The sequence below is a fragment of the Pholcus phalangioides genome, unplaced genomic scaffold, assembly GCF_987345545.1.
Source record: "Pholcus phalangioides strain wild (caught in Gottingen) unplaced genomic scaffold, Ppha-v1.0 ptg000004l_1, whole genome shotgun sequence".
Taxonomy (NCBI): domain Eukaryota; kingdom Metazoa; phylum Arthropoda; class Arachnida; order Araneae; family Pholcidae; genus Pholcus; species Pholcus phalangioides.
Genome location: NW_028301597.1, coordinates 38,353,186 through 38,379,299, shown reverse-complemented (window position 1 = coordinate 38,379,299; position 26,114 = coordinate 38,353,186). Strand labels below are relative to the sequence as shown.

Below are 26,114 nucleotides of genomic sequence, written 5' to 3'. Positions count from 1 at the left end.
TCTCGGGAAGAAAAGTTTTATGCCCCCTCCATATGTTGATTATGCGTACGACCATGTCTAGGATAACCATATCTACTCGAGAAAAATACGGGAAATCAGGATCCTTATGAAAAAGTACGGGACATCGCCAACATATTGTCACAGTTAAGCAAATTTCTTATTTATCACTAAACAATTTTTAATGAAGCTAAATGAATGCCTACTGCAAATCGCATTGAATTTGAATGTAATTCACGAAATAAACTTTTAGTTTCACAATCACGTGAGATGGGCATTTATATGACTACAGTTACAGTCATAATTATCGTAATAAAATTTATAAGCTATTAAAATAATTTTATCCGTGATTTCAGAAAAAGAATGAAAATTCAAGTGAGCTTTGTTGAAAATTCAAGAAAGAACGGAATATTTAAAAAAACCCGTAATGGCTGAAACTACCGGAAAATATGAGAATATCTCGTAAAATACTAGTCATATGGTCACTTCATATACAGCAATACCTGGTTTCAAGAGCGGTAGCAATGCCGCATATTTTGCCAGGGAATTGAAAAGGTTGTGCACCCTCTGCTATAGTTATCACGTCCTAAAGTCTTGGTTTTCTTTCATCTCTTAACATATATACCAAGATTTTTTTTAATCACCCTACATGAAACCAAGTTCTACCAAATTTTAGCTGATATACGGGATGAAAACTGCAGCTCGGCACAGTATCCAGAAAATATGTTTCTTTTATATATATCAGGGTGAGGGAGAAAAGCCATCTATCTCTTTCTCTCTTTTCAAATCGCTATAAATTTTCTTTCAAAAGCGATGTGATATACAGTTTTCTATCGCGTGTAACGCATTTGTTTTCGGATATGATTTCAGGGCCATGTGCTGCGGGAGTTGTGGGCTTGAAAATGCCAAGATATTGTTTATTCGGTGATACTGTGAATACCGCATCCAGAATGGAATCGACTGGAGTTCGTGAGTATTCCTTGAATCAATTCATAGCACAATAAATTCCAATGCAGAATCTAAACCGCAACTGAAATTGCCTAGCATGGTGGTTGGATTCTTTCCCCGCGTTCTGAAATGATTTGTAAGAGTTTTCTTCAACTTTTCCAAAACTTCTAACAGGTTAAAGTAATTGAACAATCTCACGGACCGGCGTCGAGAAATGATGGTCGACCGGCCAAAAATTATTGGGAGTAACAATTAATGAAACAGCAAGAAATAAATAAATTGAGAATAAATAAAAATTATTTAATATGATTATTATTTAAATAAGTAAATAATTTGAGGACTAGGAAAGAATGAATTAATGGGAGAATAATTATTGCGGATCCTCAAAAAATGAATAAATTGGAGGAATAATTAATTTGCAGAATAGAAAAAAAATAATAATAAATGGGAAGAATAACTTACGAGACGGCACAGAAAATGAATACAGTGTAACCGCGCTACAACAACACTTGATGTAACGTGTAACGGTAATTTCCTCTAAAGCGATATTCAAGTCTTGTTTGGAAATATATGTATAATCTAATGTTAAACCGCTACCTTTCGATATATCGATAATCTCTCTACAACGATATTTTTCTTGGTCCACAAAGCAGCAATGTATCGAGGTTTCACTGTAAATGGGAACAATAATTAGCGCACCGGTAAAAAGTAAATAAGAGAATAATTTGCGGACGGGTAAAAAATTAATAAATGGGAGAATACTAAAAATAATAATGGCAAATAAATAACAGAAAAAAACAAAAATACATAGGAGAAATAGAATGAGGATCAGAAAAAACAAAAGTGAATGAGAAAAAAACAAGAAATAATTTGCAAATGTGCAAAAGAAAGGAATAATTTTCAGTCGGGCAAAAAACAAATACAGAGAAATAAAATTTGAGTACCAGCAAAAAAGTAAACGACAAAAATTGATTCACGGATCTGCAAAAAGTGAATAAATGTGAGAAATTATATGTGGACCGGAATAAGTGAATAAATATGGAAGGAATAATTGTGAGAATTGGCTAAAAAAGAAATGAATACGGGAAATAACTCGAAGACCGGCGAAACTGAAAACCATAATTTGTGATACGGGGTGCCAAAAATGGGTAGTGATAACCCATCAAACCTTCCTCATCAAGACTCTGCCAATTCCTGTTGCAGTAGTGCTCTTTGCAATGACAATCAATTGCTAATAAAATGGGTGAATACGTAAGTTCACCTGATACCCAGGGTTTTTTTTTTCTTTCTTTTGAAGAAATAAAAAGTATGATCACACTGTGAACCAGTGTGTGATTCATTGTACATGTGATTCTTCAATGTAATGTTAAATGTGAGTATATGCGAATAAATGCGATAATATGAGTAAATGCGATAATATGAGTAAATGCGATAATATGAGTAAATGCGATAATATGAGTAAATGCGATTAAATATGATTTTAAATATATGTAATATCTACATCAACACAGCAAGAAAACCAGGATCATACCAGTTAAGTCTGTTCAAAGGAAAGCCAAGCCACACGGATCAGATTTTTTTTGGGAGAAAAAGGAGTCTTATCAGTATCAGGGCCAATGGTGAGAAACTCACCAATAATAATGATAATATATTATAGTAGCACTGGCATGCAGCATTATCTCGACCTCAAGAGCTCTGTGCCATCATTTTAAGTTGTTATCACGCAACTGTTCAAGCATAAACCGACCCAGAAAAATTAAATGACTTGAAGGAATTGATATCCCCCCCCCCGCGAGATATTTTGACTGATAATAAAGAAATAAAATCTAGTATGAGAGAGGAATCGGGTTGCGCCGGAATGGCGTGGTGGTAAGATGCTCGTCTACCACAGTGAAGGTAGCTGTCATGGTCCCAGGTTCAAACCCGAGGGAGGATGTAGATTAGATGTTTTCTCTAACGAGCTTGAGGTGACCACCGGTAGATAGCGCTTTAATTTCCAACCCATCTCATTAATGGCAGTAAATTGAAATATAGGGATTTGGCCGGAGTTGGTATAGTAATATAAAGAGGGCACAATATTTTCGTGAATAATAAATTTGCAACATCTCTCGCGGGCATGCTGGAAATTATCACGGACAGGCACCGCTCCGCATACCAGCGGGTAAATAACACCGTTTTAATACATTTGAAATAGGTAAAAAAAAATTAGGGACTCTATAAATGTACAAATAATTTCATTAGCAATGTCACACAAAAACCAAATAGCATTCATTGTAAATATTTTATCAGTTCAGATTCTTGCGCTTGATTGAATTGGAATTGGCGTAGGCGCAATGACGAGTTATTTTTGGTGGAAAAATTCCAATGTGATTTATTGTTTCGAAACTAATCTTCTCTTAATTGAATTTTTGTGTCGTACAGACAAGAATTTTACAAAATAAAATATTCAAAACTTGATTTTAATTCAGATTATGTTCTGAATATTTGATTTTTAGAAGAAGTGAAAATACATTCATGTATATTGTATTATTTATTCGTTTTGTTATTATACGCAATACTAAGATTGAAACGAAAATTTTATGAAAAATTGTTTTCCCGAATCGTTTCAAAATTATAACGATTGTTTCAACAATATTTCAATCAGTAAACGCTTTCTTAAAATTATTTATGAATAATAACTGAAATTTAACGTTAAACGATACAATTTAGCAATGGCATAAATAAAGAGAAATAGCTTAAATAACCTTCCATAAAATTTATAAATTCAGTCAAACATGAGAGAGAGGAGAAAAAAAATCGGACCATAAGATTGTGAAATATTTATGTTTGTACTTATTTATTCAGAAGTATATTTCATTTACGTATGCGTGTGGATCATAGAAATGAGAAATTTTAGATAAAAAGGAGTATATTTCCTGGATTTTTTATACAGGTACTATTTTTTTATAATAAATCTTGAATGTCAAAAATTTCAAAACTTTAAATTAAGTTTAGTATTTCATATATATTTCAAAATTATATTTAAAAAAGATTCAACGAAAATGAACTTATTAAATGAAGAAAAAAGATATTCTAAAGGGGAAAATCAAAATTTTGATAATGATAATTTAAAAATATATATGTATCTTGACCCTTGCATTAGCAATACCGAGGTATCTCGGGTTCTTAAAACGAGTTCATTACGGCAACCACGAGCCCGAATACCGTTGTAAGGGTTTCTTCTCCTGATAACATGTTATACTTCCTTTTCCCTCGTCCTGTCAATCAGCTGCCAGTGGGCGGAGTGAGCATTCGTTCAAAGTCTGATAACGGAAGAGAGAGAGACGGTATTTTTCCTTTCTGTTCGAGGTAATATAGTACTACTGAGTATAGCATAAATAATAGAAAACGATACTTTTTTTTTTCCTTTTCATTGCTTTTCATTATTATTACTATTCCCGGTTTCGAGAAGGAAGATTTATCAGCTCGCAATCGAAAAAAAAAGAACATTCATCTTCAGAATTAGTGGCAATTTCTGAAAGGTTCAGGGATTTCCACTGTGGCAGTTATAATGCGGATCAAGAAAATTCAAGAAAACGCTTAAAGGGTTAAGCTGGAAATATTTTTGAATGGCATTCAATTGTATTTTGCATTATTATTCATAATAATTGCAATATTATTCATAATTGAAATTTCTTATATATATATCTTTTCGTTTATAGCTTTGAAAATTCATTTAAGTGCGAAAACAAAGGAAGTTCTCGACTTTTTTAAAACTTTCATTATCGAGCTTAGAGGGGACATTGAAATCAAAGTAAGCCTTTACATTTTAATCTTTTAATATACAGTATGCTTTTCTTTTTCTTAAAGGAAAAAAATAATTTAAATTAGAATAACATAATGATTTTTGAAGTAGGCCTATTATGCTTTTTAATACCTAATTTCAATATTTTTTTTACAAAAATCAGGAGAAATAACTCCAATTGCCGCGATAAACTCTTGCCCCTTACCAATCCATACTGGTGTCCCTTTGTAAAAGCAGTTGATTGACAGTTTATATGATGTACATAGATTTGAATAGCATAGACATGGATTTTATTGTTTGCCAACTTACTTTTCTATGGTTGTTGAAGAATGCAAGGCAATATTTTTCCTCCACACATGGTATGTTCTTCTAAAATTCAAGGATCAAAAATTGTTCTTTCTTAGGTTGTCGAGAAATAGGGAACGTGTGTACCTTTTTGAGCCATACTGTCGGTAACTATCGAAACTTCATGAACAGCTCATAAGTGAAAATAACGGTTAGTTGAGTCGCGTACAAGCATAAATGCTATTTATTTATTTATTGTTATAAACTATACTAATGATACCATTGATTACCAAATGAATCATATTTTTGCTATTAGTACAACCAAGATTCAAATAGAATGCACAAAATTTTATTGCGGTACTTTATGATACAAAGGTTGACAGAGGAAGACGCATTTTCTCAGGGCTAGATTCTATAGACTCCCACAAGCTTCTCTGTTTGATGTTGTTCCGTGGAATATAGATGATAAATGTTTAATAAATAAATCCATTATATATTTTATGGGCATCGTTTTTTTCAGCCAACCTCGTTGGGCATTTTGTCTAATGTGACTTTTGTTATTTGTATATGTATTTTTAAAACTATAGTGGAATCTGTAGCAAAAACGTTTAACCAATTTTGAAATTCTGTCTGACCAAATTCAATATTCTCTCAAGCACAATGCAGCAAACAGTGCATTTCTACGGTTTCTGTGTCTTTTTTTAAGGTATCCGACTACGTTGACAACGTCATTCTGGAAAAAAATATCGATTTTTTTATATTATTTTATTTTTTATGAAAACCCTGTTTTCTTTGTGATTAAAAAACAGGCCTTGTTTGTTTATATGACGTTCAGAGCCGAAGTAACGTCAACTTTTATGTTGCGTTTGTATATAGAAGTAATCCACGAATAAAAAATTTAAACGTGTTTTACGAAGAATGGTATTCTTGACATTTTACTTGAGTTAGTGACATGATTTCAAAAAACCTATTCATTGTATCATTGCAAAATTTTACTATGATATTTTGCTAGTTATTATTGAGGTCGTCATCTAAAATCTAAGGTCTACATATATATTCTTTTGAATTGCAGTGTTTTATACATGTGGTCAGCTGGAGTAGGTTTTCTGTGATTTCCAACTTTGAGGCGCGAATGCGAGCCGATCTCCCTGTTAAAAAGTCTCGCCACAGAGAGCAACTGGCCTACAACAATACAATTATTCAATCATTTTACTTCACTCATAGTTAGATAAATTATGGCAGATGGAAGCACTACACACAGCAAGCATTACTCAGAAACAGACTTCACGTCAGATTCACTACACATACAGTTTCAAGAGAGGAATTCCTGTAAGCTTCGGACCGCTCCACTACACATACACACACCCACGCCTCTTTTACGGCGAAATAATAATTTACCCTAGTATAATAAAAGTATGCATTTCAAACCCCTGACTAACGGTCACCTCTCTTTTACAAAAGAACTTTTTGTCCCACCGGTGTCCGCTAAAGAGAGATTTTACTGTATTTCTTTTGTAATTATCTTTTGTTCACATGTGCCAATTCGTTAGAAATTTCGCAGAGGAATAAAGACGATGCGCATGTGTGGTTCAGTAGTAGTACTTTGTAGACGAAATGTAGGATGAAATATCAAAACAATCACACGTACATTAACGTATTTGGGTGTAACTTATGAGCGTATTATTCAATCTTTTAAATTGGGTTCACAACCTCTAACATCACTATCTAAATGTACTGAGAAAATCACAAAACATTTGATGAACAAAATTTTTTGCAATCGTGTTTCGAATATTACGTGAATTTTACCTAAAATTTGACCAAAAATTGACCTTTCCATAGAAAATGGCATAGGTAGACCAAAATACGTTAATGCTTTCACCAATTCGAGACACTTTCTATCAAAAAAATGCTATTGAGGTTCACTCCAGTACCATTTTATAGAAACGTGCACTCGAACATAGTCGGATAACATAAATAAATTAGATCTGTTACTTTCGGGACCCTTGTATTACATTTTTGTCTCATACATATATACACCGATAACATCGATATTAATAATAAATCTAACCATTTCTTTGAATCATTTGCAGCAGATTATTCTAAAAACCCGAAAACCATAATTGGCGATCCCGGGGTTCCAATGGGTAGTTATAACCCATCAACTCCCCCCCCCCCCCCATCTTATCATTACTCTGTCGATTTAGTAGTGCGCTTTGGCATGACTATTTGTATTCATTAGGAGGGCGAATCCACAGATTCACTTAACACATAAAAACGTTCATTTTTCTGGAAATAATATCAGTCATAGACGAGCCCATCTAGGACCCGTGAATATGAACTTCACAGGGGGACATGGAATTTACGAATAAATAATTAAATGCAATAAAATATGAGAACTGATGCGATTATGTGAGTAGATGCGACTATAAATGCATATATACAATATCTACGTTTTTTTCGATAAAACGGAATCTATCAGGACCAAAATGGCGGTCAACCCACCATGAATCACAATCCACCATTTGCATCAACGAAATGATGTAGCATTAGATTGAAATTTTCAGATATCTGCGCATACGGTTCAGCCGGGATTGTCTTAATTGAATTCAGAAAGAATTTTGAAATAAGTTACAAAATTCATTCACACATGACACTGCGTTTGTAAAGACTATAATATGGTATTTCCGAAAGCGAGGATGAGTGGATGAGACGTTTACACAGGTTTTTCTCACTTTTGTTGTGGGGCTGCACCATGTTGTTGCAGCAAATGGTAGATATTTTGAAAATATCGCATTTAAGTTTCATCAGATTTCAGCGATATCCGTCGCAAAATTTTTAACTAATGTAGAAATTCTGTCCACCGCGACTGAGAATATACTGTTTTTACAAAAAGGAAAATAGATCAAACAGTGAATTTCTATCCCAACTCCTTCCTTTTTATTCATTTCACTATTGGAAATGTCAATTTCGCAATACTCTGTATATGTTAAAGTTAAATTAATGGAAAATCCGTTACATGTGCATGTATATCATGTGCAACTACATTTGCTATTCCTGGATACGTCGATAGCAATTCACTAGTTTTAATGGAACTTTAAGTTGCAATCTCATCGAATTCTACGGCTGGAAGAAAATAATCTTGAGAATATACAATATTTGCATTTGATGGGGTTTTTTTTTGTGTGCATAACGTATAGCACAGTAAAACCCTTATCTGCGGACACCTGTAGCACAACGTAAAAGATTAGATGGCATCAGGGGTAGAAATGCATGCTATGCAATTATTATTATAAAAGAGGGATTGTCTGTAGAGGGATCTTAAACGTATATGTAGCTATTTTTTTAACATCACTTTTTTTTTATCCTTCCAGGGGAAAGGTAAAATGACAACGTACTGGTTGATGGGGGAACACCAAGAAGCAAACAAGCAGAATTACGCAACTACTGTCACCAACAGTGAAAAGACGTAAACATCGATTTCTGAAAGGTCAATGGAGAAATTCAAGAAAGTTTATGTATGACCCATTACCCCATGGTAATTCCATTTCGAAGACACTGTACAGCTTGCGCTTCACAACCGCAACAACCACCACAAGTTATACTGAATTGTAATTTTAAGCACTAACCTGACATTTCATGGTAAATTTAAATTTTTTTTTGATAAATCTAAATATCATGATTTAGAGAATAGAAGCAATTATTATTTTTTTGCATAACATATATATTTTTTTCATATTGAAAATATTTTATTCATTTTCACAGAAATATAATCTACTTTTAATCAATTTAAATCACTCGAGAAGACAATATAAATCACGTATCTAAAGCCAAAAAAATTAATGATACTGCACTGAATGTGGAAAAACACATAATTTAATAAGATTGCCATTTTGTTAAATTTTAATAAAGCGAATTTAACTAGTGACAAATTTTTCTTAATTTATTGTTGAATTTAGTGTTTGTTCCGTCTCTTTATGTGGTATTTATTAAAATTTTAAAATTTAAATAACGAGTAAATCCTCGAATAAATTTAATTCCGCGATTTAGTTCTATCAAAAAAAAATTGACTACCATGAATGAAATTGTATTTACTGAGAAAAAAAAAAATCAATGTAAAGGCTTATATTGAAGCCAGTATTATTCAAAAAGGAAATTTCGCTTTGTTTTTGTAAGAAAATGAAATAAAACATGTATTTATTTTGTATTCATACCGTGTTGCAATCAATTTATTATTTATAGAAGCCTAAAAATGAACCTATCTAATTCTTTCATGTGATTCACTGTGAAATTCATAAATATGAATGATATTTCCCAATCCATAAAACCACTCAATTTTAATCCCCCATTAAAGCATAAAATTCTCTTTTTAAATCTCTTCGTGTATATGTTATCATTTTTGATAACAATATTATCATGAAGTACAATTAACACGATTTCGCAATGTATAAGAATTATTTTTCCTTTCAAAGTAATTCCATAAGTACAAAAATAAGAATTTTCAATCAACACGACAAATATTTATTCATAATATCCAGTTTTTTTCTTATATTAGAGAAATATAAAATCTCTCTATATTTTTGTTTTCTCTCGCTGAGGTTTTTGAGTCCACCAGAAATCTTCATCATTTCCAGTTCACAAAAATAATAATTGGAAAAAAAAGATGGAAATCGATAACTTATTTCCTCGATTCATCGTATTTCACAACAACTAAAATTGGGAATTTTTGGTTTGTTTTTCCTCATATTTTAGTTTCGTGGAATGATTTCGTCGGCGATACCGCAGCGTTTTCTTCAGTTTTGTTCTCTCCTGTCAACCAATATGTAATCTGCTTTCCTTTACCCTATCAAAAGATAATAAATAACTAATTAGTAATGAATTTAATTATTTTCTCAAATGTAGAGTGCAATATATATATGTTACAACGAATGTGATCATATTATCGGTTAAAATGCATAATCACTGAGCATTGCAGTAAATTTGTTAAATTTTCCTAAATTCATCACTTTTACAGCGATTATCATAGCGCCCAAGCGTCGCGTCTCGATGGTAAACATAATTCGTACTATATGGTATACTGTACATGATAATTCGTACTATATGGTATACTGTACATGATAATTCGTACTATATGGTATACTGTACATGATAATTCGTACTATATGGTATACTGTACATGATAATTCGTACTATATGGTATACTGTACATGATAATTCGTACTATATGGTATACTGTGCATGATAATTCGTACTATATGGTATACTGTGCATGATAATTCGTACTATATTGTATACTGTACATGATAATTCATACTATATGGTATACTGTACATGATAATTCGTACATGTATTGTATCATTATATTGGGGTGCGATCGTAAAATTTGTTATTATATATATCCGACTATACAGGTATTAGACATCACACATACCAGACGATTTTTTTCATGTTTATCGAATTCACCAATTATGCATAATAACAATTAAAGGCGATAAATTTCAAGTACTAAATTTATCTACATCGCTTGGGTACTATGCATATTCGCCGGTAAAAGTGATAAATTTATCAAACTTCCGTGGGCCCAATGCGACCCACCAAGTCGTATCATCCGGCCCGCGAAAGGTAAGAAAAGTATCAGTAGTTGAAAGCTGATACCTTTCACGACCATATTTCGTTTATTAAACTACGGAAAATCGGGATCAATACATGACATCGAAAATTCGGTGAAAAACTGTCGAGTGTAAGTGTTGCCAATTATAGCTAACAAATTGTTTAAGGTAAGTGAAGTTGCCAATGAAAGCGAAAATTACCGCTTCAGGTCAAAACGGTTCGGAGTGACACGCGATAATGCCAAGTTGTTTGTTGCTGATGTTTAGTGCCAAGTTGTTTTCTGTCCTCGTGGGCAGACGTCCGACTTGGCAATAATTTTGAGAAAGGCGAGACTTCGAACTTACATTCTTATACAGGATGGTGGGGTTGGGGATGGCAGCCCTGATCATATAATACGCTGTACTGAAACATATACGAACGTGGACAGTATTTCACTTTCTGGCACATTTATGTTAATTTGAATTATTTAGAGGAACTTTTACGATGCCCATGTGCGGTTACAAAGTAGTTCCAGGTACCAAAAAATTATGTAATTGTGCGAAATCTGTTCTCGATTAGGCAAACGTACCTTTATACTATGGTCGTAAAATAGTATTTCAGGCACAAGAGAACGTCAACTGATTGATAATTTGATAATATTTCCCCAAAAATTACTTTTATAGGAAATTTTTATTTTCGAGGCTGCTTTCTGCTTTTGTAATTGAATAAATTAAAATTAATTGCAAGGTGGTCATGAAATAATTTTGCAGATACACGAGCCCCCTAGTGGCCCCAAAAAAAATCAACAAATTTAAATGAAATTACATTTGGTTTCTCATAACGATTTATTTCTTGAATACACTTACACACATTGCAAGAACGCAAGTGTTCGTGGGACATTATCGAAGTGTTTAAAAATTTCAACGGGATGGACCATGAATTACTAATACGCCGTTAATCGACTGCTTCACCAAGACACACCAACACCAATTGCTAAGGGACAACTCCTGGTTGTGGTGTCACAGGGAATTGTTCTCTAATAGGGTTGTGAATAAATGGAATTGTTTGCCAAAGGTGGTAGTGAATTCTAACACAATTGAAACGCGTAGAAAGTTTTTATAATTGCTCTTTCAATTGGGATGTTGTATTTCAGAAAGATATGACATCCATATATGTTATGGGCATCGCAAGGCCGTCATTTAAACTTTTTCCGGGGGGGGGGGTCAAAGCACATGTACTCAGTGTATATATATATATATATATATATACACACAATTTTTTTAGTGTATTTTCAAAAGCCAGCCCTAAATGACGGGCCTGGGGCATCGTTTTCTCAGCTAACTTGTTGGGCATTTTACTTGTTGTGGCCTTGGTTTTGTATTTGAAATTCGAGGTATAAGTGTTTCAGAGTTTGCGCTCGAGAATGAAAAGCCAAACGAAAATCTAGCTTTCGAAGTTACGGTTGTATAAACAAAATTTTGGAAAATTGAAATGACACAACATTCGTTTTTATACATCGCTAAATGATTGGCACAGTGAAAAACCATGAATGACGTGATGGTGTTGGAACGGTACCAATTGCGTCATAAACGCTGGTGCGGGACGCAAAGAAATAAAATCTCACCAAAGGGGTTGGTGCGCTAAGGCTTTTTCATGTTTCTTTGTCGCTGCGTCTAGCTCCAACGTTTATGGTACTACATGTAACGTTTCAAGGTCATTTATTGTTTTCTTATTGAGTCAATAATGCAATTTGCAATGTATAAAACCGAGTGTTGCTATTTGACTTCCCCGAAATTTCGTTGTCAAAAAACAGTAACCACGAGAGGTAGTTTTGTTTCCCCCTGCTCATTCTTGAACGCAAGCTCGGATACACCTATATCCCGAATTTCATTCACGTTCGTTGATTTTCACTGTCGGTAGGGGCTCATGTATCGGCAAAATAATTTTATGAACACCCATTATATACTGTTTCTTTATCTATCCTAACACTTATGCCACAACTGAGAAATCTAAAAAAAAATATTAGAGAGCTAAAATACACATAATAGTATTACTCAATTAAACTATATTCTTTCACTAGAATAAGCATTTTGAATTTAAGGCACGGTTCACACTGATCCGATACAGCAAGCGATGCAGCATGCAACAATCTACACGGATTGGTTAAAACACTGAATTTCAAGTTATTTTAACCAATCCACGTCAAGTTGCATGCTGCAACGCCTGCCGTATCACGCCAGTGTGAACTGTTCCTAAGATATGTACTTCGTACCTTCATCTCGACTTCTCCTCTCAGTTCAAGCTGGAATGTCCCGAATGTATCAAGTACTTCTTTTGTGCTTGAGCTGACGTGTATCTTCAGAGCTGTAAATACGAGAATGATTCATTGATATAAGTAAATAGAAAATTCAATATATGGTACTATATATATATATATGGTATATAGTACTATATAGTGTATAATATACAGTACTGTATAGTGTATAATATACAGTACTATATAGTGTATATTATACAGTACTATATAGTGTATAATATACAGTAGTATATAATCTATAATATAGTATACTCGTCAATTGATTAGTATTTCATTACCAATGAGAAATATTATTTATACCAACACTATCCTTGATCATGGTCTTATTTACTTCCCGTCTTAACATGATAAAAATTTAAAATATCACACATTCATTGCTCAAAAAAATCAGCACTTTTGTACACCCTTTTGTTTCAAATTCAATGTATATCAGAACGAACTCATTAAAAAATTGAGAAAATTTCTTAAAGTATTTGATCAGTCAGATAATTTGGTATTTTGTAGAAACACGATAAAATCTAACTTTAAATCGATAAAAGTAAATTTAGATGACATTTGCTATGGTGAGTATGCAGGATGCCCTGTAAGTGCTAATGCGGCCTCTATCTTATCAACCGTCCGTCGTAGAGGTATGATTTCAATTTAAAAAAAAAAGGTCATAAAGCGTTCAAAAATTATCCGGTACCAGTTTTGAGAATGAAAATACAGTGTGTCACAAAATAAAAAGTCTCAATTTTTGTACTGTCCTTTTGCTCTCTAACTTCCAGTTACAAAGTGGTTACCCCGTAGATACAGGGTCTGAGGCCAACAGAAGAAATTCCATGTTTCTAAGTGCAAAATTCGCTTAGCAAAAACTAACGGACAACGCTCTTTCTCATTTATGCTGAACTTTCCCAACTTTTCGCCATGTTTGAATTCGGATATATCAACGAATATTGCAATTAGAATCTTAAAGTTTTTATTGGCCTCAGGAGATGCAGGGCAACAACTTTCTAATTGGAAGTTAGAGAACAGAGGACCGTATAAATATTTATATTTTGTTACCCACAATATTTTCGTCTCAAAAACAGGTACAGGGAAATTTTTTGAACGAATTTTGAGCATTTTTTAAACTAAAACTATACCACTAAAAGACTTCATATTCCCAATACAATCGCATCATAAAAACATTGGAAGCCAGTGGCGTCGGAGCCGGCCATGCTATGAAGTGTTCGAGCAGCCACGGTGATGTATAGTTTTGGGTCTGAGCCTCCTCACTGAATTGATTCGGAGAAATACAAATTATGTATTTAGAGATTACGATGTTCCAAACATTCCGACGCCCAGTGGGAAGCAAATATAAAAAACTAGCACACACACGCACGCACACAATGTTTCAAGTTATTATTATAATTTTGAATGTCAATATTAAGAGACATTGAAATTCATCGACTATTGCTTGGGTTTGATAAATTTCTTTGCTTACAGATTGCAAAAAGATTGTTGGAATATTATACGTGCATACACCTGCGACACTAAAACAACACCACGAACGGGAAATTTCCCCTTCAATCACAAGCTGATGTTGCCTATGAGAAAAAAAAAAATAGCAGAGCCGTGATGTCACGCAGCAAATCGAAAACCACGCCCACTGAGCCAAAGCGGCAAGCGCAACATCAAAGAGATGAAAAAGAGTCCTTGCTATATAGCCCACTATTTACTGGGTGTTACCTACAATGATGTTATCTGTAGAGAATCACTGGAACTTTGGAGTTACCTTTGTCTAGCATCAAATGAAGAAAAGCGTTTTCTTTTTTTAACAAAGAAATATTAATTTTGACAAAGTAAACTTGACTGAGAAGTGTCAAAAATAGAGCTAACCCCCCACCCTTTTTTTGCTACAAGCACATAAATTATTCTGTATTCGTGAACAACGAAAAAAAGTGACTTATGATAGCACACTTGTAGTGTCATAAATCCGTAGGAATGCGCTATCTCCAGAATCTTGAGACATTGTTAATAAGATAAAATATATATGCAAGGACCAATTGCGCACTGAAATTAATGAATTCATTATAAATAGAATGGAAAGAAATTTTATTGTGGGAACTTTATCAAGCTCACCCTGCAAGGCGTCTATGTCATGACTTATCTGAAGAATTCAGATTATGAACTCACTGACAAGGTGTGTATTTGAGCCTTTTCCAATGCACTACTAACAGGATTCATGAGCAAGAAATGCTCATTTTATGAGATCCCTAATGTAGGTAGATTAAAGGCCAGGGATTGTAAAGGAAATTATTTATATTCACAAAAAACTCAAGCATGATTTCGTCGATTTTTTGAAGAAAAAAAAAGCGAAACAAGAGAGGTGTTACCTATAATTATACATCTTTTGTAGCAAATCTTATATATAATGAATGAACGGGCTTTATGTTTGATGAAATACAGTATTACTCAATAACTTTTATATGTTTACACTCTTCAAACATATTTTATGACTTACGTGATCCATTTGACTCCATTCGGGAAGCGGTGTTGACAGTATCCCCGAAAAGACAATACCTAGGCATTTTGAGACCGACGACACCAGCAGCACATGGACCTTTTAGAAGAAGATAAATTTCGATGAAAGTTACGTGCATTTCTTAAATTTCTCAATGTCTTATCGATCAGCAACAAGAAATCTCTCAAAGTGGGCACCGTACCTGTATGTAAACCTATCCTTAGCTTCAAGTGTTCGTTGGGTCTATGCTGAATGGTGAAAGACATCACAGCTTCTAGTAGCGAAAGAGACATCCGAGCAATTTCTCTCGCATGCAACGTTCCGTTTCTCCCTGGTAGACCTGATACGACCATATAAGCATCTCCTATCGTCTCCACCTATGATTGAAATATAATCATTACAGAGACAAATATAATACTTTTAATTATTTATATACATTTTTATGATTAAAGTATACATGAAAGCATCATACAAAAACCGTTTGACACTCATTTATAGAACCAGTTGACACAGACCTGCGCAATAGTTTTGACACGGATAACATGCGTAACGAAATTCCATTATGAATTTTTAGGAAACTTTAAGAAAAACGATATCTTGTAGTTGTAAAGATAATTTCAAAAATGACCAAGCTCCAAAAATATGTATATACAGCCATCGAGCATTGCCGTGAGTTATAAAATACTGAGGATTTTCGTATTTCATTTAGTTCTAATATGTGTTCATTTCCATGCAATATTTACTTTCCGAAGCTGTGAGGCCTTGGAGGAAACAGATGGACAATTTCATTATATTTATAGAAAATAAATAGATGTCTCATATGATTTAGAATATTTTAACAAGAAATAGTGATTTTATTATGAAGGAACGAAATGGGCGGCCAAAATTATATCAACAGAAAGAGATGATGTTTTTTTTTTTGGTTTTTGTTTTTCATTTACGTTCAGCACAATACGTGAAGGTTTCTTGATAAATGAACCGCAATTTCTCAGAGGACAGTTCATCGATGTATTTTGGAAATCATCGTGCTAAACAGAATCGTACTCTGGTATAGCGATTCTGTAATATTTATATTTGTAATCCGCATATAGATGCCGCAAAAAACTGCCCTCCTCCCCAAAAAAACACTTCTCATGTATGCAACTGCCGATTTTTTGTTGATTGTTTACCGTTCTTCTGTACAGAAGGTTCCTTGAGTTCTGATGTTACCGATAGAAAGTTAAATATTCAATAGATGTCTCACCTATCTTCTTACTACTTAATATTAGCAAACATTTTGTGATCATGTGAAGGTGAATCATTGCGTCATTTCCCCCCTGTTTCTTTAGTTTTGATGTATTTTTAGTAGCAACGTGTGAAGGATAATGAGCAACTGGAGTCATTCGGTTTTCCAGTCACTCGGTCTATGGGCTACTCGAGATTGAGTTGAGTATAAGAGTGTGAAGAGGTTGTTACTATATCACAATTTAAGACACAAACCTCGCTGTACGTTCAATCGTTTCTGTCACATGGTCTCGGAAACTTAGCTTTCAATAGGACGACCGATATATTTTTTCTCAAAATGAAGAAAGAATTCCAAAGATTCCTACCATATAATTAATCATACATGCAACCTCGTACACATTTCCTTTGTGGAATTTCTAACGAATCGGTACACGCAGGGAAATGTGTAGTTGTATATGCGTGGCCCTAACGTATTTTTGTTGTCAGAGTTGTGCTTATTTCGTGTTCATGCTGGTACTACCATCTGCCTTTCATATTCAGAAGTGAAGGCCATCAAATGCTTGAATTTTCATGTTATATAAGTATTGTGTTCTCGGTCATCCTGCTTTCTGCGGAGAAACTTTTTCAAATGGGGGACCGTCTCAAATTCCCACCTGGAAGCTGGAAAACCGCAGAAAACCAACTTCAGAAGACCACTAGAATTCCAAAGACTATTAGGATTTCCTTAGGAATGACCATCTACTTTTTGTAGAAAGACTAGTGGAGAATGATAATATATTAAATTAAATTTCGAGAAATCCGTGAAGAAAATAAGTTACAACGTATCAACGAAAGGATCTCAACATGGTACGTATATGTACAGGCTCAACTGGAAATAAATATCTTCCTTTTTTTCTCGAAATGAGTAAGGATTACCCATGAAATCCTCAGAAACACGTTGCCTTTGTGTGTAACAATCTTCTTTCACGCCCACGCAATGTAAAGATGGCGAGTACTGTATATAGTAGACCCATGGACGTCCATTTGTTGCGCCGAAAGCGATAATGAAGATGAATTTTCTGCTGGAGGCAACATCGTTGAGAAAGATAGAGAGAGAGAGAGCGGAAGCCAATAGTATCCAATAAGTCCTTGATCCTTACAGGGGGTTGATGTATGTCGGTAATTTCGGGGTCGCGGGTTATCGATTGAATGCTTCGACTCCTGCCGTTGGCAATATATCGAGCTGTCGAATTTTCTCCGGCGTAATGTGTCATTTAGCACTTCAAGTCACATAACGTTTCGAAAATGAGTCGGTATCCTGTCGAGGATTAATTTCCTTCCAGACATTTATCAGTCATTATTTCTCCCTCGACTGGCAACTGGGAGTAACGATCAAATCAAGTGGTACCAGGCATGACATAATACTTCCGATGATTTCATTAAGCTCACGTGAAGAGCGAAGGGGTCTCGTTATTTTTCAATCGATAGAGTATTTTTTAGTCAATGCTGAGCGATACACACATCAATCGTGCAGCAGAAGTTTCCGATCACTATACAGTCGAATCCCGTTATAAAGAACTCTAAGAGATCGGAAAAATCACTTCGTTGTAACGAAATTTCGTTATAAAGGAGTTCCAAATCTATTCATTGTTCCTATGTTAACTTATCTGGTGGATTAGAAAAGTGTTCTCTGAAACGAGATTTCCGCTATAACGGGATTCGACTGTATTAAAATTTCTTGCGTTTTTTACGTAAAGGGATTCTATTACATATCGAATACAGATGTAATGAAAATACAGTCGACGTCGCTTATTAAAATCACGGAGAATGTTATCTGAGGACCCTGGTTCAAATCCCACCGTCACCACAGCGGTAGTCGGCTGAAGTTGGTTTTCTGGATTTCGAGGCGCGAATGCGCTTTCATTCCCTTTTATTCTCGCATGTGAACGAACCCATATAATTTTGATGTCTGTGTCTCTAAGTAAATTCTGTACATTCTGAACTTCTGCATTTTTTTGTTTTTATTATTTTTATTGCATCCAGTGAGGACCTCGAATCCCTTGCAATGTATGAATTCACTATTTTTCTACTTTTAATAAATTGAATGACCTTCTCAATTGCGTATATTTCAGCTCTATACACCGTGCATATATTATTCAATCTATATATTTCTGCTTCCCCTCTCTATTCCATTCTGGAAGTAGATAAAAGCGGCACCAGTTCTTCCGTCCATTCTGGATTCATTGGTATTAGATAATATTTTCAAATTCTTTACTACCATGGAAATTCCAGTTGTGGTAACTCAATTTCCAAGGCTCGATCAGTGCGTATTTACCACTTCAATTGCCACGCCGTCGAAATCGGTCGTTTTCTCTTTCTTCATTAGTTATAATATTAAATATTTCTGGTTGTAGTTAAGTTTAATATACAATGGCTCCGTACCAGCTAACGTCCATAGTGCCATGTTAGATGCAGTGCCATATGCGCGTGTTATACTGATGAGTGGCTTTCGTTGTATTTCAGTAATCTTGCTATTCTGTGTCTTCAAGTCCCTATACCAAACTTCGGAACCATGGCTGATTGATTTTTCTTGAACATAGATATATATTTTTTTACTGATTTTTGGTCTCAGTTCCCAAGTAGCTTTTGCGTATTCATTGATCTAGTAGGTGAAATTTTTTATATTTTACTTGATGTTATTTAAGTTGGACCGCCCAAAATAACTTTCTCTCTATTGTGACCCCGAGGTATTCAATTGTTTCACTGTATTTTATGTTCCGGTTTTGAAGACTAATGATTGGTCTCTTTGTTATGTCTTTCCTTCTTTTGCATACTGTATATCTGCATTTTCCGAAGCTGAACTGCAAGACATATTCTTCCGCCCATGCTACGTATTTCTCTAATATACTCCTCGTTCTTTCGTTCAAGTGCGACGCTGATGTAGCCTCGACCGTGATTAGAAAATCATCAGCAAACGCCTGATGTTTCGTACGGCTCAGCGTCTCCGTTCGCAGTATTTCATCTGCAATCAACAGCCACAATAACGGTCCTACTACTGAGCCCTGAGGCAAACCTCTATTATAATGACGAAGCTCAGTGGTATTTTTAGTGTACATCGTTCTTTCGTCCAGGTAGTTGATAAGAATGTCTTTGAAGTAAGGAAAAACACAAAACACAAAAACACACACAAACAAATTCAGGAAACCGCAATTCTAATATTCGTTTGGTGAGTCTGAACAGTTTTGGGCTGTTGAAACCACTAGCTATGTCTAGGCTAATTATGCATGTCAGTACATTCAAATTTTTCACTTACTATCTCCGTAATGTTGTACAGTGCGTCGACCGTGCCTCTTTCTATTCTGAATCCGTATTGTCTGTCACATAGTATTTCTTCTTTTTTCATGTAATGTACCATTCTATTCGTCAAAACTCTGTCCGGGATTTTACCCCACACTGGTAACAAACAAATCGGTCTATAACTTGTCGGTTGGAGTAGTTCTGCGTCCTGTTTTTGATTATCACCGCGATCGCCCTCTTCCAAATCTCCGGGAAGACTCCATCTTCGATATCTTCAATACATTTCTGAAAGATTTTAGTTTTTATCTCTGGAATTTCGTTGTTCGACCCTATTCTTCTCTTGAAGCGCTGCAGTAATCGCCGCCTCTGTTATAGCTGGTATCTTTGGTGTCATGTCCTGTCTCTTTGTATCCTTCACCAGAACTCTGTTAATGTGATGTCTTATCAGCGCGTTGTGTATCTCGTCTGTATTGGTAATCTCTACATCGTCCACTACCATTTTCTTCTAGATATTACGATCTCTCTTTGCTCTGTCTGTGAATGGTTTTCCCATGCTGTTCATGTGAATTTTTCACAAGCTCCGTCTGCATGCTCCTTTTCACTAGTTTCTACAATTTTTCCATTTTTGCTGTGTTTTGCTAGATGTCCATAGCCGTAGCAGTTGAAGCACTGCGGAGGAACTGCGTGTTCATTAATTCTGCTTTTAATCCATTCTATAATCACATACCCTTTTTGTTGGATCTTCTCCAAAGCTATTTTATCACATTCGGCTATCCAGGTTTTTCCGACACTATAATTGGGTAGCTCTTTATCACTTTCATATTATCGCCTCCCTCAAAATCACATTGTCTTGCCAGTTCTTCCACGAGTTCCGTTTCATCTATATCTGGGTGAGTGTCACTTATCTTTATTCTCGGTTTTTTTTCGCTTTTGGGTAGTCAACATTGAAATATTTGGTGTCTTAATTTTTCTCCAGTTTGTTTACCAATCTTTCTCGATCTTCATGAGTTTAAGTTCTAATGAGGAAGTTTCCCTGTGCTGTTTCCCAATGTTCAAGGGCCCCTATTTTCATTTCGGCAGGTTTTAATACTCTCTGTACAATTTTCTTGAGCTTCACTTCTCTTGCATGATTGCTCTGTATAATCATTACCTCACCACGCTTCTCCCTCGGTTTTACTTCTCTCTGCCCACTCTTGTGTATCACCTCTATTATTCATTGGAGTATGTAGCAACTCTTTCATTTCTCTGTCTATTCTACATATCATTCACTCCCTCTTCAATTTTTCCCAATCTTCTATCAAATTCTCGTAATAAACCGGTCACCTCTTTCTTGGCTTCTCGTTTGGGTTTTCGGTAACCAATGTTTCATCCCTTGCTTTTCTCAATTCGTTTTCTATTCGCCGTTGTTCCCATTTCATCTCAATCTCCCTTCTCCCAGACGCCCCCTCCCCCCTCCTATTTCTTCTTCAAGTTTTTCTATCCTCGCACACAATTTTTGATTCTTCATTCTTTGTGCTTGGATCTCATTTCTGTTCTTCACAAAGTCCTGTTTTTGTGATTCCATTTCCCTTCTCATAACTGTGTTAGCCTTTTCAAGCTCCAGAGATCTTTTTTTAGCCGAAGCGAGCTCTCGCTGGAGTACCCTCATCTTCTTAACACTTGCCAAGTGTTCCGTTTTTCATGATCATGACATTGTCTCAGACTTCACTAATTAGTACGTATTTTAACTTTTACTAATTATTTGCGCATTCCACAGTTTCGATGCAATTTGTTTGGCACTTAGACACGACATTCACTAAAAATTAATTTCCAACATCGCACAAAAACAATAGATGGCTCGATGTCCTTCACCATAACTTCCAGTTATCCTTACTATTCTTATATATAATAGTGCGATCAACGTGACTACTGAAATTATTATAATCAATAAATAACAATAATCAGGGCAAAATATTTGAAATTAATAGTAAATTCAAAAACGTTAGACTCGGGAGCTGGTTACTGGCATCAAATCGTCCAAATTGTCTTCAAAACATAGATTTAATTACTTCATATCTTAATTAACTATTTTATATCTTAATAGATTTATTATTTTTATATATTTAATTATTTTTTTACAATAAAAAGCTTAGGCGTGATGTCGGATTTATTCAGAATGCTTTATTAAGTTTATACTTCATAAATTGAATTCCCAATATACAAACTTTAATAACGGTATTAATTCAAGGGTTCGGCCGAATAGGGGACGGTCTACTTCGTTTTCTTTTCAATTCAGATGAGACACAATAAAAGTTATCGCTGATTTAGAGTTTTTTTCCTTGCCTTGACGTAACATAGACCGTTATTCCATCAATTTTCTTTAGTTTACGTGGGAAGGTAACTGAAGAAAACAATGAACGCAATGGTGACATAGACCGCTGTTCCAATTAAAGAAATCACGATCGCAGCTATATAAAGTGGCACAGCAATGTCATATGTTGGTTTCTGCAGGAACTAACACTAACTTAGGAACATGTAACTGAAGCTACAAGGAACGTTGTTCAGTTAAAAAAAAACCGATTTTTCAGAAAAGGTAACATGGAATGTTATTCGATTGAATTGTTCCCGCCTAATTGGATATTTTGTGTTTATACCATTGATATGCAAGTCAGTAGTTCTCAAAGTGTGCAGTCACAGCTTGTAGGGACTCACCAACGTTTGTCAGAGGCGAGCTGTTAATATTGGTACGTACCTGTTCAGTGTTTTGAAGTTATTTTTAGAATATTCTGGGGAGCGCGAAAGAGTAAACGTTGACCGAGGCGAATATGTTTCGTGGTTCGTCGAAATTTTACAGACATTATGATTCTGGGGTTTATAAAGACTGAGAAACTGTGACATGTACAAAACTACGGTTATGTCGACTCTTCTTTATTCGATCTGGGAATTAACAGAACCAGCTAAATCTATATAACTAGAGATCGCCATCCAGCTATAGCGCTGACAGAACACGCCCGAAGCCTCTCTAACTATAGTGCAGCAGTACTTCACATTCGGACATCGTTTCCTAAGAACTTTTGATATTATGGAAGGTAATCCGACGAAGAAAAAAAATCCAATTCTTGCCAAAAGCTTTGTTATACTATATTATCCATAAATATAAAAAATCGTAAATAAAGCGATATTTTTACAATTACTTTGACATTGCAGGTTCCACTCGGAGGGAAAATACAGCGTGTTTCAGCCTGTGAATCAGGACTATTCAGCTTTTAACCCGTTTTGATCGAATAATGTATGGGTAGAAAGAGGGAAATCTCGAGTTTCACGCAGTTGCCGATAGGTAGCACTAACACACTTCCTTCTGCAGCCACTTCAGTGTTTGTCAAGATTGGCTTTTCCCACAGTCAGAAACCGATTCGGATGACTTCATTTTCCAGCAGGATGGGGCACCACCACACTGGAGCTTTTACGTTCGAGAATTTTTGAACAATTGCATTCCTAAACTATGGTTCGGCCGTACGGGACCTGGCAATTCAGTTAAACATCACTGGCCTCCGAGGATCGCTGGACCTCACAGTGTGCGATGTCCTCTTCTGGGGGGTTATAAAAGACTACATTTATGTGCCTCCCACCCAGCTACATTAGCCGAACTGAAAATACGCATCAGCAGCCGTGGAAGCAGGGGATGCAAACATGCTCGCAAAAGTTTGGTATGAATTTGACTGTCGTATAGATATATGCTGGCATCCCAAAGTGGATATTGTGAGCACCTTTAATTTGGTTTGTAAAAATATTATGATTAGCCATGTAACATAAAATTAATCCTTGGTGTCTATGTGCTCAATATTTTCCGTGATATACGCATTTCAAATCGGGCGATTCTTTTTGAAACACCCTGTAATTCGTTATAACCTCTACTTCATAGAATCTGGTTTCATTATAAGCAAGCTCGATAGCATTTTCGGTTGAAGTAATTTATTTGTTCAATATATAGGAATCAAAATTTGAAAAAAATCATATTTTCAAGTTTCAAAAGTGTTTCTAAAGTTAAGGGAATTGGTAAATTTTATCCTTTTTTACACATAAGCTCAAACTTGTTGACTTTTTGGAATTTTCCGATGAAACATACCGAATATATACATATATTCATCGAGATAATTAACTTGTTCCCCACCCCAAGGCAAATAATTATATTTTTCCGAAAACCGACGTGACTAGTATAGCCTTCCAGTCACAATTATCGAAAGTCTGAAGGTTATTGATTTTGTCCATAATGTGAAACAAAATTTTTATCAATATTCAGCACGGCATTCTTTTAATCCTCAGCCAAACAATATAGAATGAATAACTACAAATATTGGTTTTTGTTTTGTAAATTCTTGTTCATTTAACCCCTTGAGGGGCATTGATTTCGTTACGCGATACCAACTACCTGTTCAAAATATTTTTCCTCATTCGGGTGATAGTTTAAGGGCTGTTGATTTTGAAAAATATGTTCTCTGAAACTGAATAAAGCTATTAGATATAAGCACGAAGTATAATTTACTGTTTTTTATTGACTTATATGTGAACAAACTTGGGCTACAGCAAGGTGAAAAAAAATTATTATTCTCATTAAATCTTCAAAAAATTGCTCACCACCTGGACAAAATTTATTGATTTTCATCGCTACATACTTTCTTATTTGCTATAATCATAAAAGCAAAAGAAAACTAATTGGTAATTTTTATATTTTTTCTCAACGTTTTCAACCCTTACATGCATAAGGGCCGTATTCACTGCCATGGTTTAAACTGTAGTCACAATTTTTTGGATAAGAGATCAACATAGATCGGTTAAAATCCTGAATTTAACCAATCCGTGTCGAACTCTTATCAAAAAATCATGTATATAGTTCGAACCATGTCGGTGAATACCACCCTAAAGGCGGCATGTTGAAAAAAATATTGACCGGAAGTATCTTGAAGCATTCAACGGAATTCTCTTACAGGTGGGTGCTGAGAAAAATTGGGATATTAGCGTTCGAGAACTATTTCCAAGCAAAGAATTAAATATACGCTATCGTGCCACTGTTTCTTGCAAAAGATTCAAATCGATTAATTCGGCGGTTCTTACGTTTTGGTGACAAGAGAACAAGAGCGGCGCACGTCTAGCACAAGATAAGTTGGAAATGTTCACCTGTGTCTCGCAGATACAACATCACCTCAAATATTACACTTGATGAAGAGCTCGTTTGAATTAGAGGCGCCAGTTCCCGTTTTCACAATACGTCCCCAACAAACCCGGAAAATATGGCATAAAACTTTTTCGAATGTTTGATTCTAGTTTGGCTTATGCACCCCATGGGAAAATATATTGTGGACGTCAACCACAGGTGAAAATTTCCAGAGGAATCTGGTTTACTCTTTTTGACACTGAATTGACTGCACCGATTGAGCAAAGTGGAAGAAATATCACAATAAATACTTTTTTCACAAGTATTCTTGTGGCTGAAAACCTTTTCGCAAAAATGACGACGGTTGGCACAATCCGGCCTAAACAAACGTTGAAGTTTGTCAATTCATGAAAGCCTCCAAAAGTCGAGCTGCTTTCTCCAGCATCTTTAGATTTCATCGAGTACAAGTTTCATCAACGAAGTACAAGTATCACTTGTACTTGAATTAAAAAAAAAGGCAAACAAAACAAATAGTGAGATATAGATGGCTTTTTTCTCAGCCAGAGATATCAAGGAAACAGTTATTTTCCGGATATTATGCTGAGGTGAGCTCGGAAAGAAAAGTCATCACGTCTCCGCCTGGACTCGAACCCAGGCCCTCTTGCATACCGGGCAAGCATGCTACCATCTACACCACTGGCGACACATGAATCTGCCTTCCTAATTTCACGCACTGTGTCGTGAGGCGCTGAAGTAGAGGCATTAGTAGCCTCTCTTAACTTCAGGAAATGGCCCCCTGAGGCCATTTCCTGACGTGATGACTTTTCTTTCCGAGCTCACCTCAGCATAATATCCGGAAAATAACTGTTTCCTTGAAAACAAATAGTGTATTTATTTTGCGCACATTATCTTTTATCCATGAGAAAGTATTTTTATACTTTCTCAAACATATAATAATACTTACTATTATTATATGTTTATGTCCAAGAAATGAAGAGTGTAAAAGGACTTAGTTTTACACCCTGTATATTAACATCTCGAACACTAATGTTTCTTTGCAATGCTTCATACGCTTTACTTA

At 35.1% G+C, this 26,114-nt stretch overlaps 2 protein-coding genes across 6 annotated transcripts in view; one reads left to right on the top strand and one right to left on the bottom strand.

Moving 5' to 3' along the window:
• LOC149087388 (atrial natriuretic peptide receptor 1-like) overlaps nt 1-9,222 on the top strand; it is a 435,567-nt gene extending 426,345 nt beyond the window's left edge. For 3 of the 4 annotated variants that reach the window (XM_089231468.1, XM_089231471.1, XM_089231470.1), the window contains exons 20-22: nt 868-966; nt 4,647-4,738; nt 8,386-8,632. In XM_089231468.1, coding sequence (XP_089087594.1) covers nt 868-966; nt 4,647-4,738; nt 8,386-8,484 — 290 coding nt within the window. In that variant the 3' untranslated portion in view covers nt 8,485-8,632. Of the gene's footprint in view, nt 1-867; nt 967-4,646; nt 4,739-8,385 lie in introns of all 4 variants that reach the window. The other variant, XM_089231469.1, reaches the window with a different exon arrangement.
• Nucleotides 9,223-9,514: 292 nt separating this feature from the next.
• The window catches only part of LOC149087387 (atrial natriuretic peptide receptor 1-like), a 123,908-nt gene continuing 107,308 nt past the window's right edge, over nt 9,515-26,114 (bottom strand). Inside the window, exons 19-22 of one of the 2 annotated variants that reach the window (XM_089231467.1) lie at nt 15,605-15,779; nt 15,403-15,501; nt 12,873-12,964; nt 9,515-9,854 (exon numbers count right to left, since the gene is read on the bottom strand). In XM_089231467.1, coding sequence (XP_089087593.1) covers nt 9,753-9,854; nt 12,873-12,964; nt 15,403-15,501; nt 15,605-15,779 — 468 coding nt within the window. In that variant the 3' untranslated portion in view covers nt 9,515-9,752. The remainder of the gene's footprint in view (nt 9,855-12,872; nt 12,965-15,402; nt 15,502-15,604; nt 15,780-26,114) is intronic. The other variant, XM_089231466.1, reaches the window with a different exon arrangement.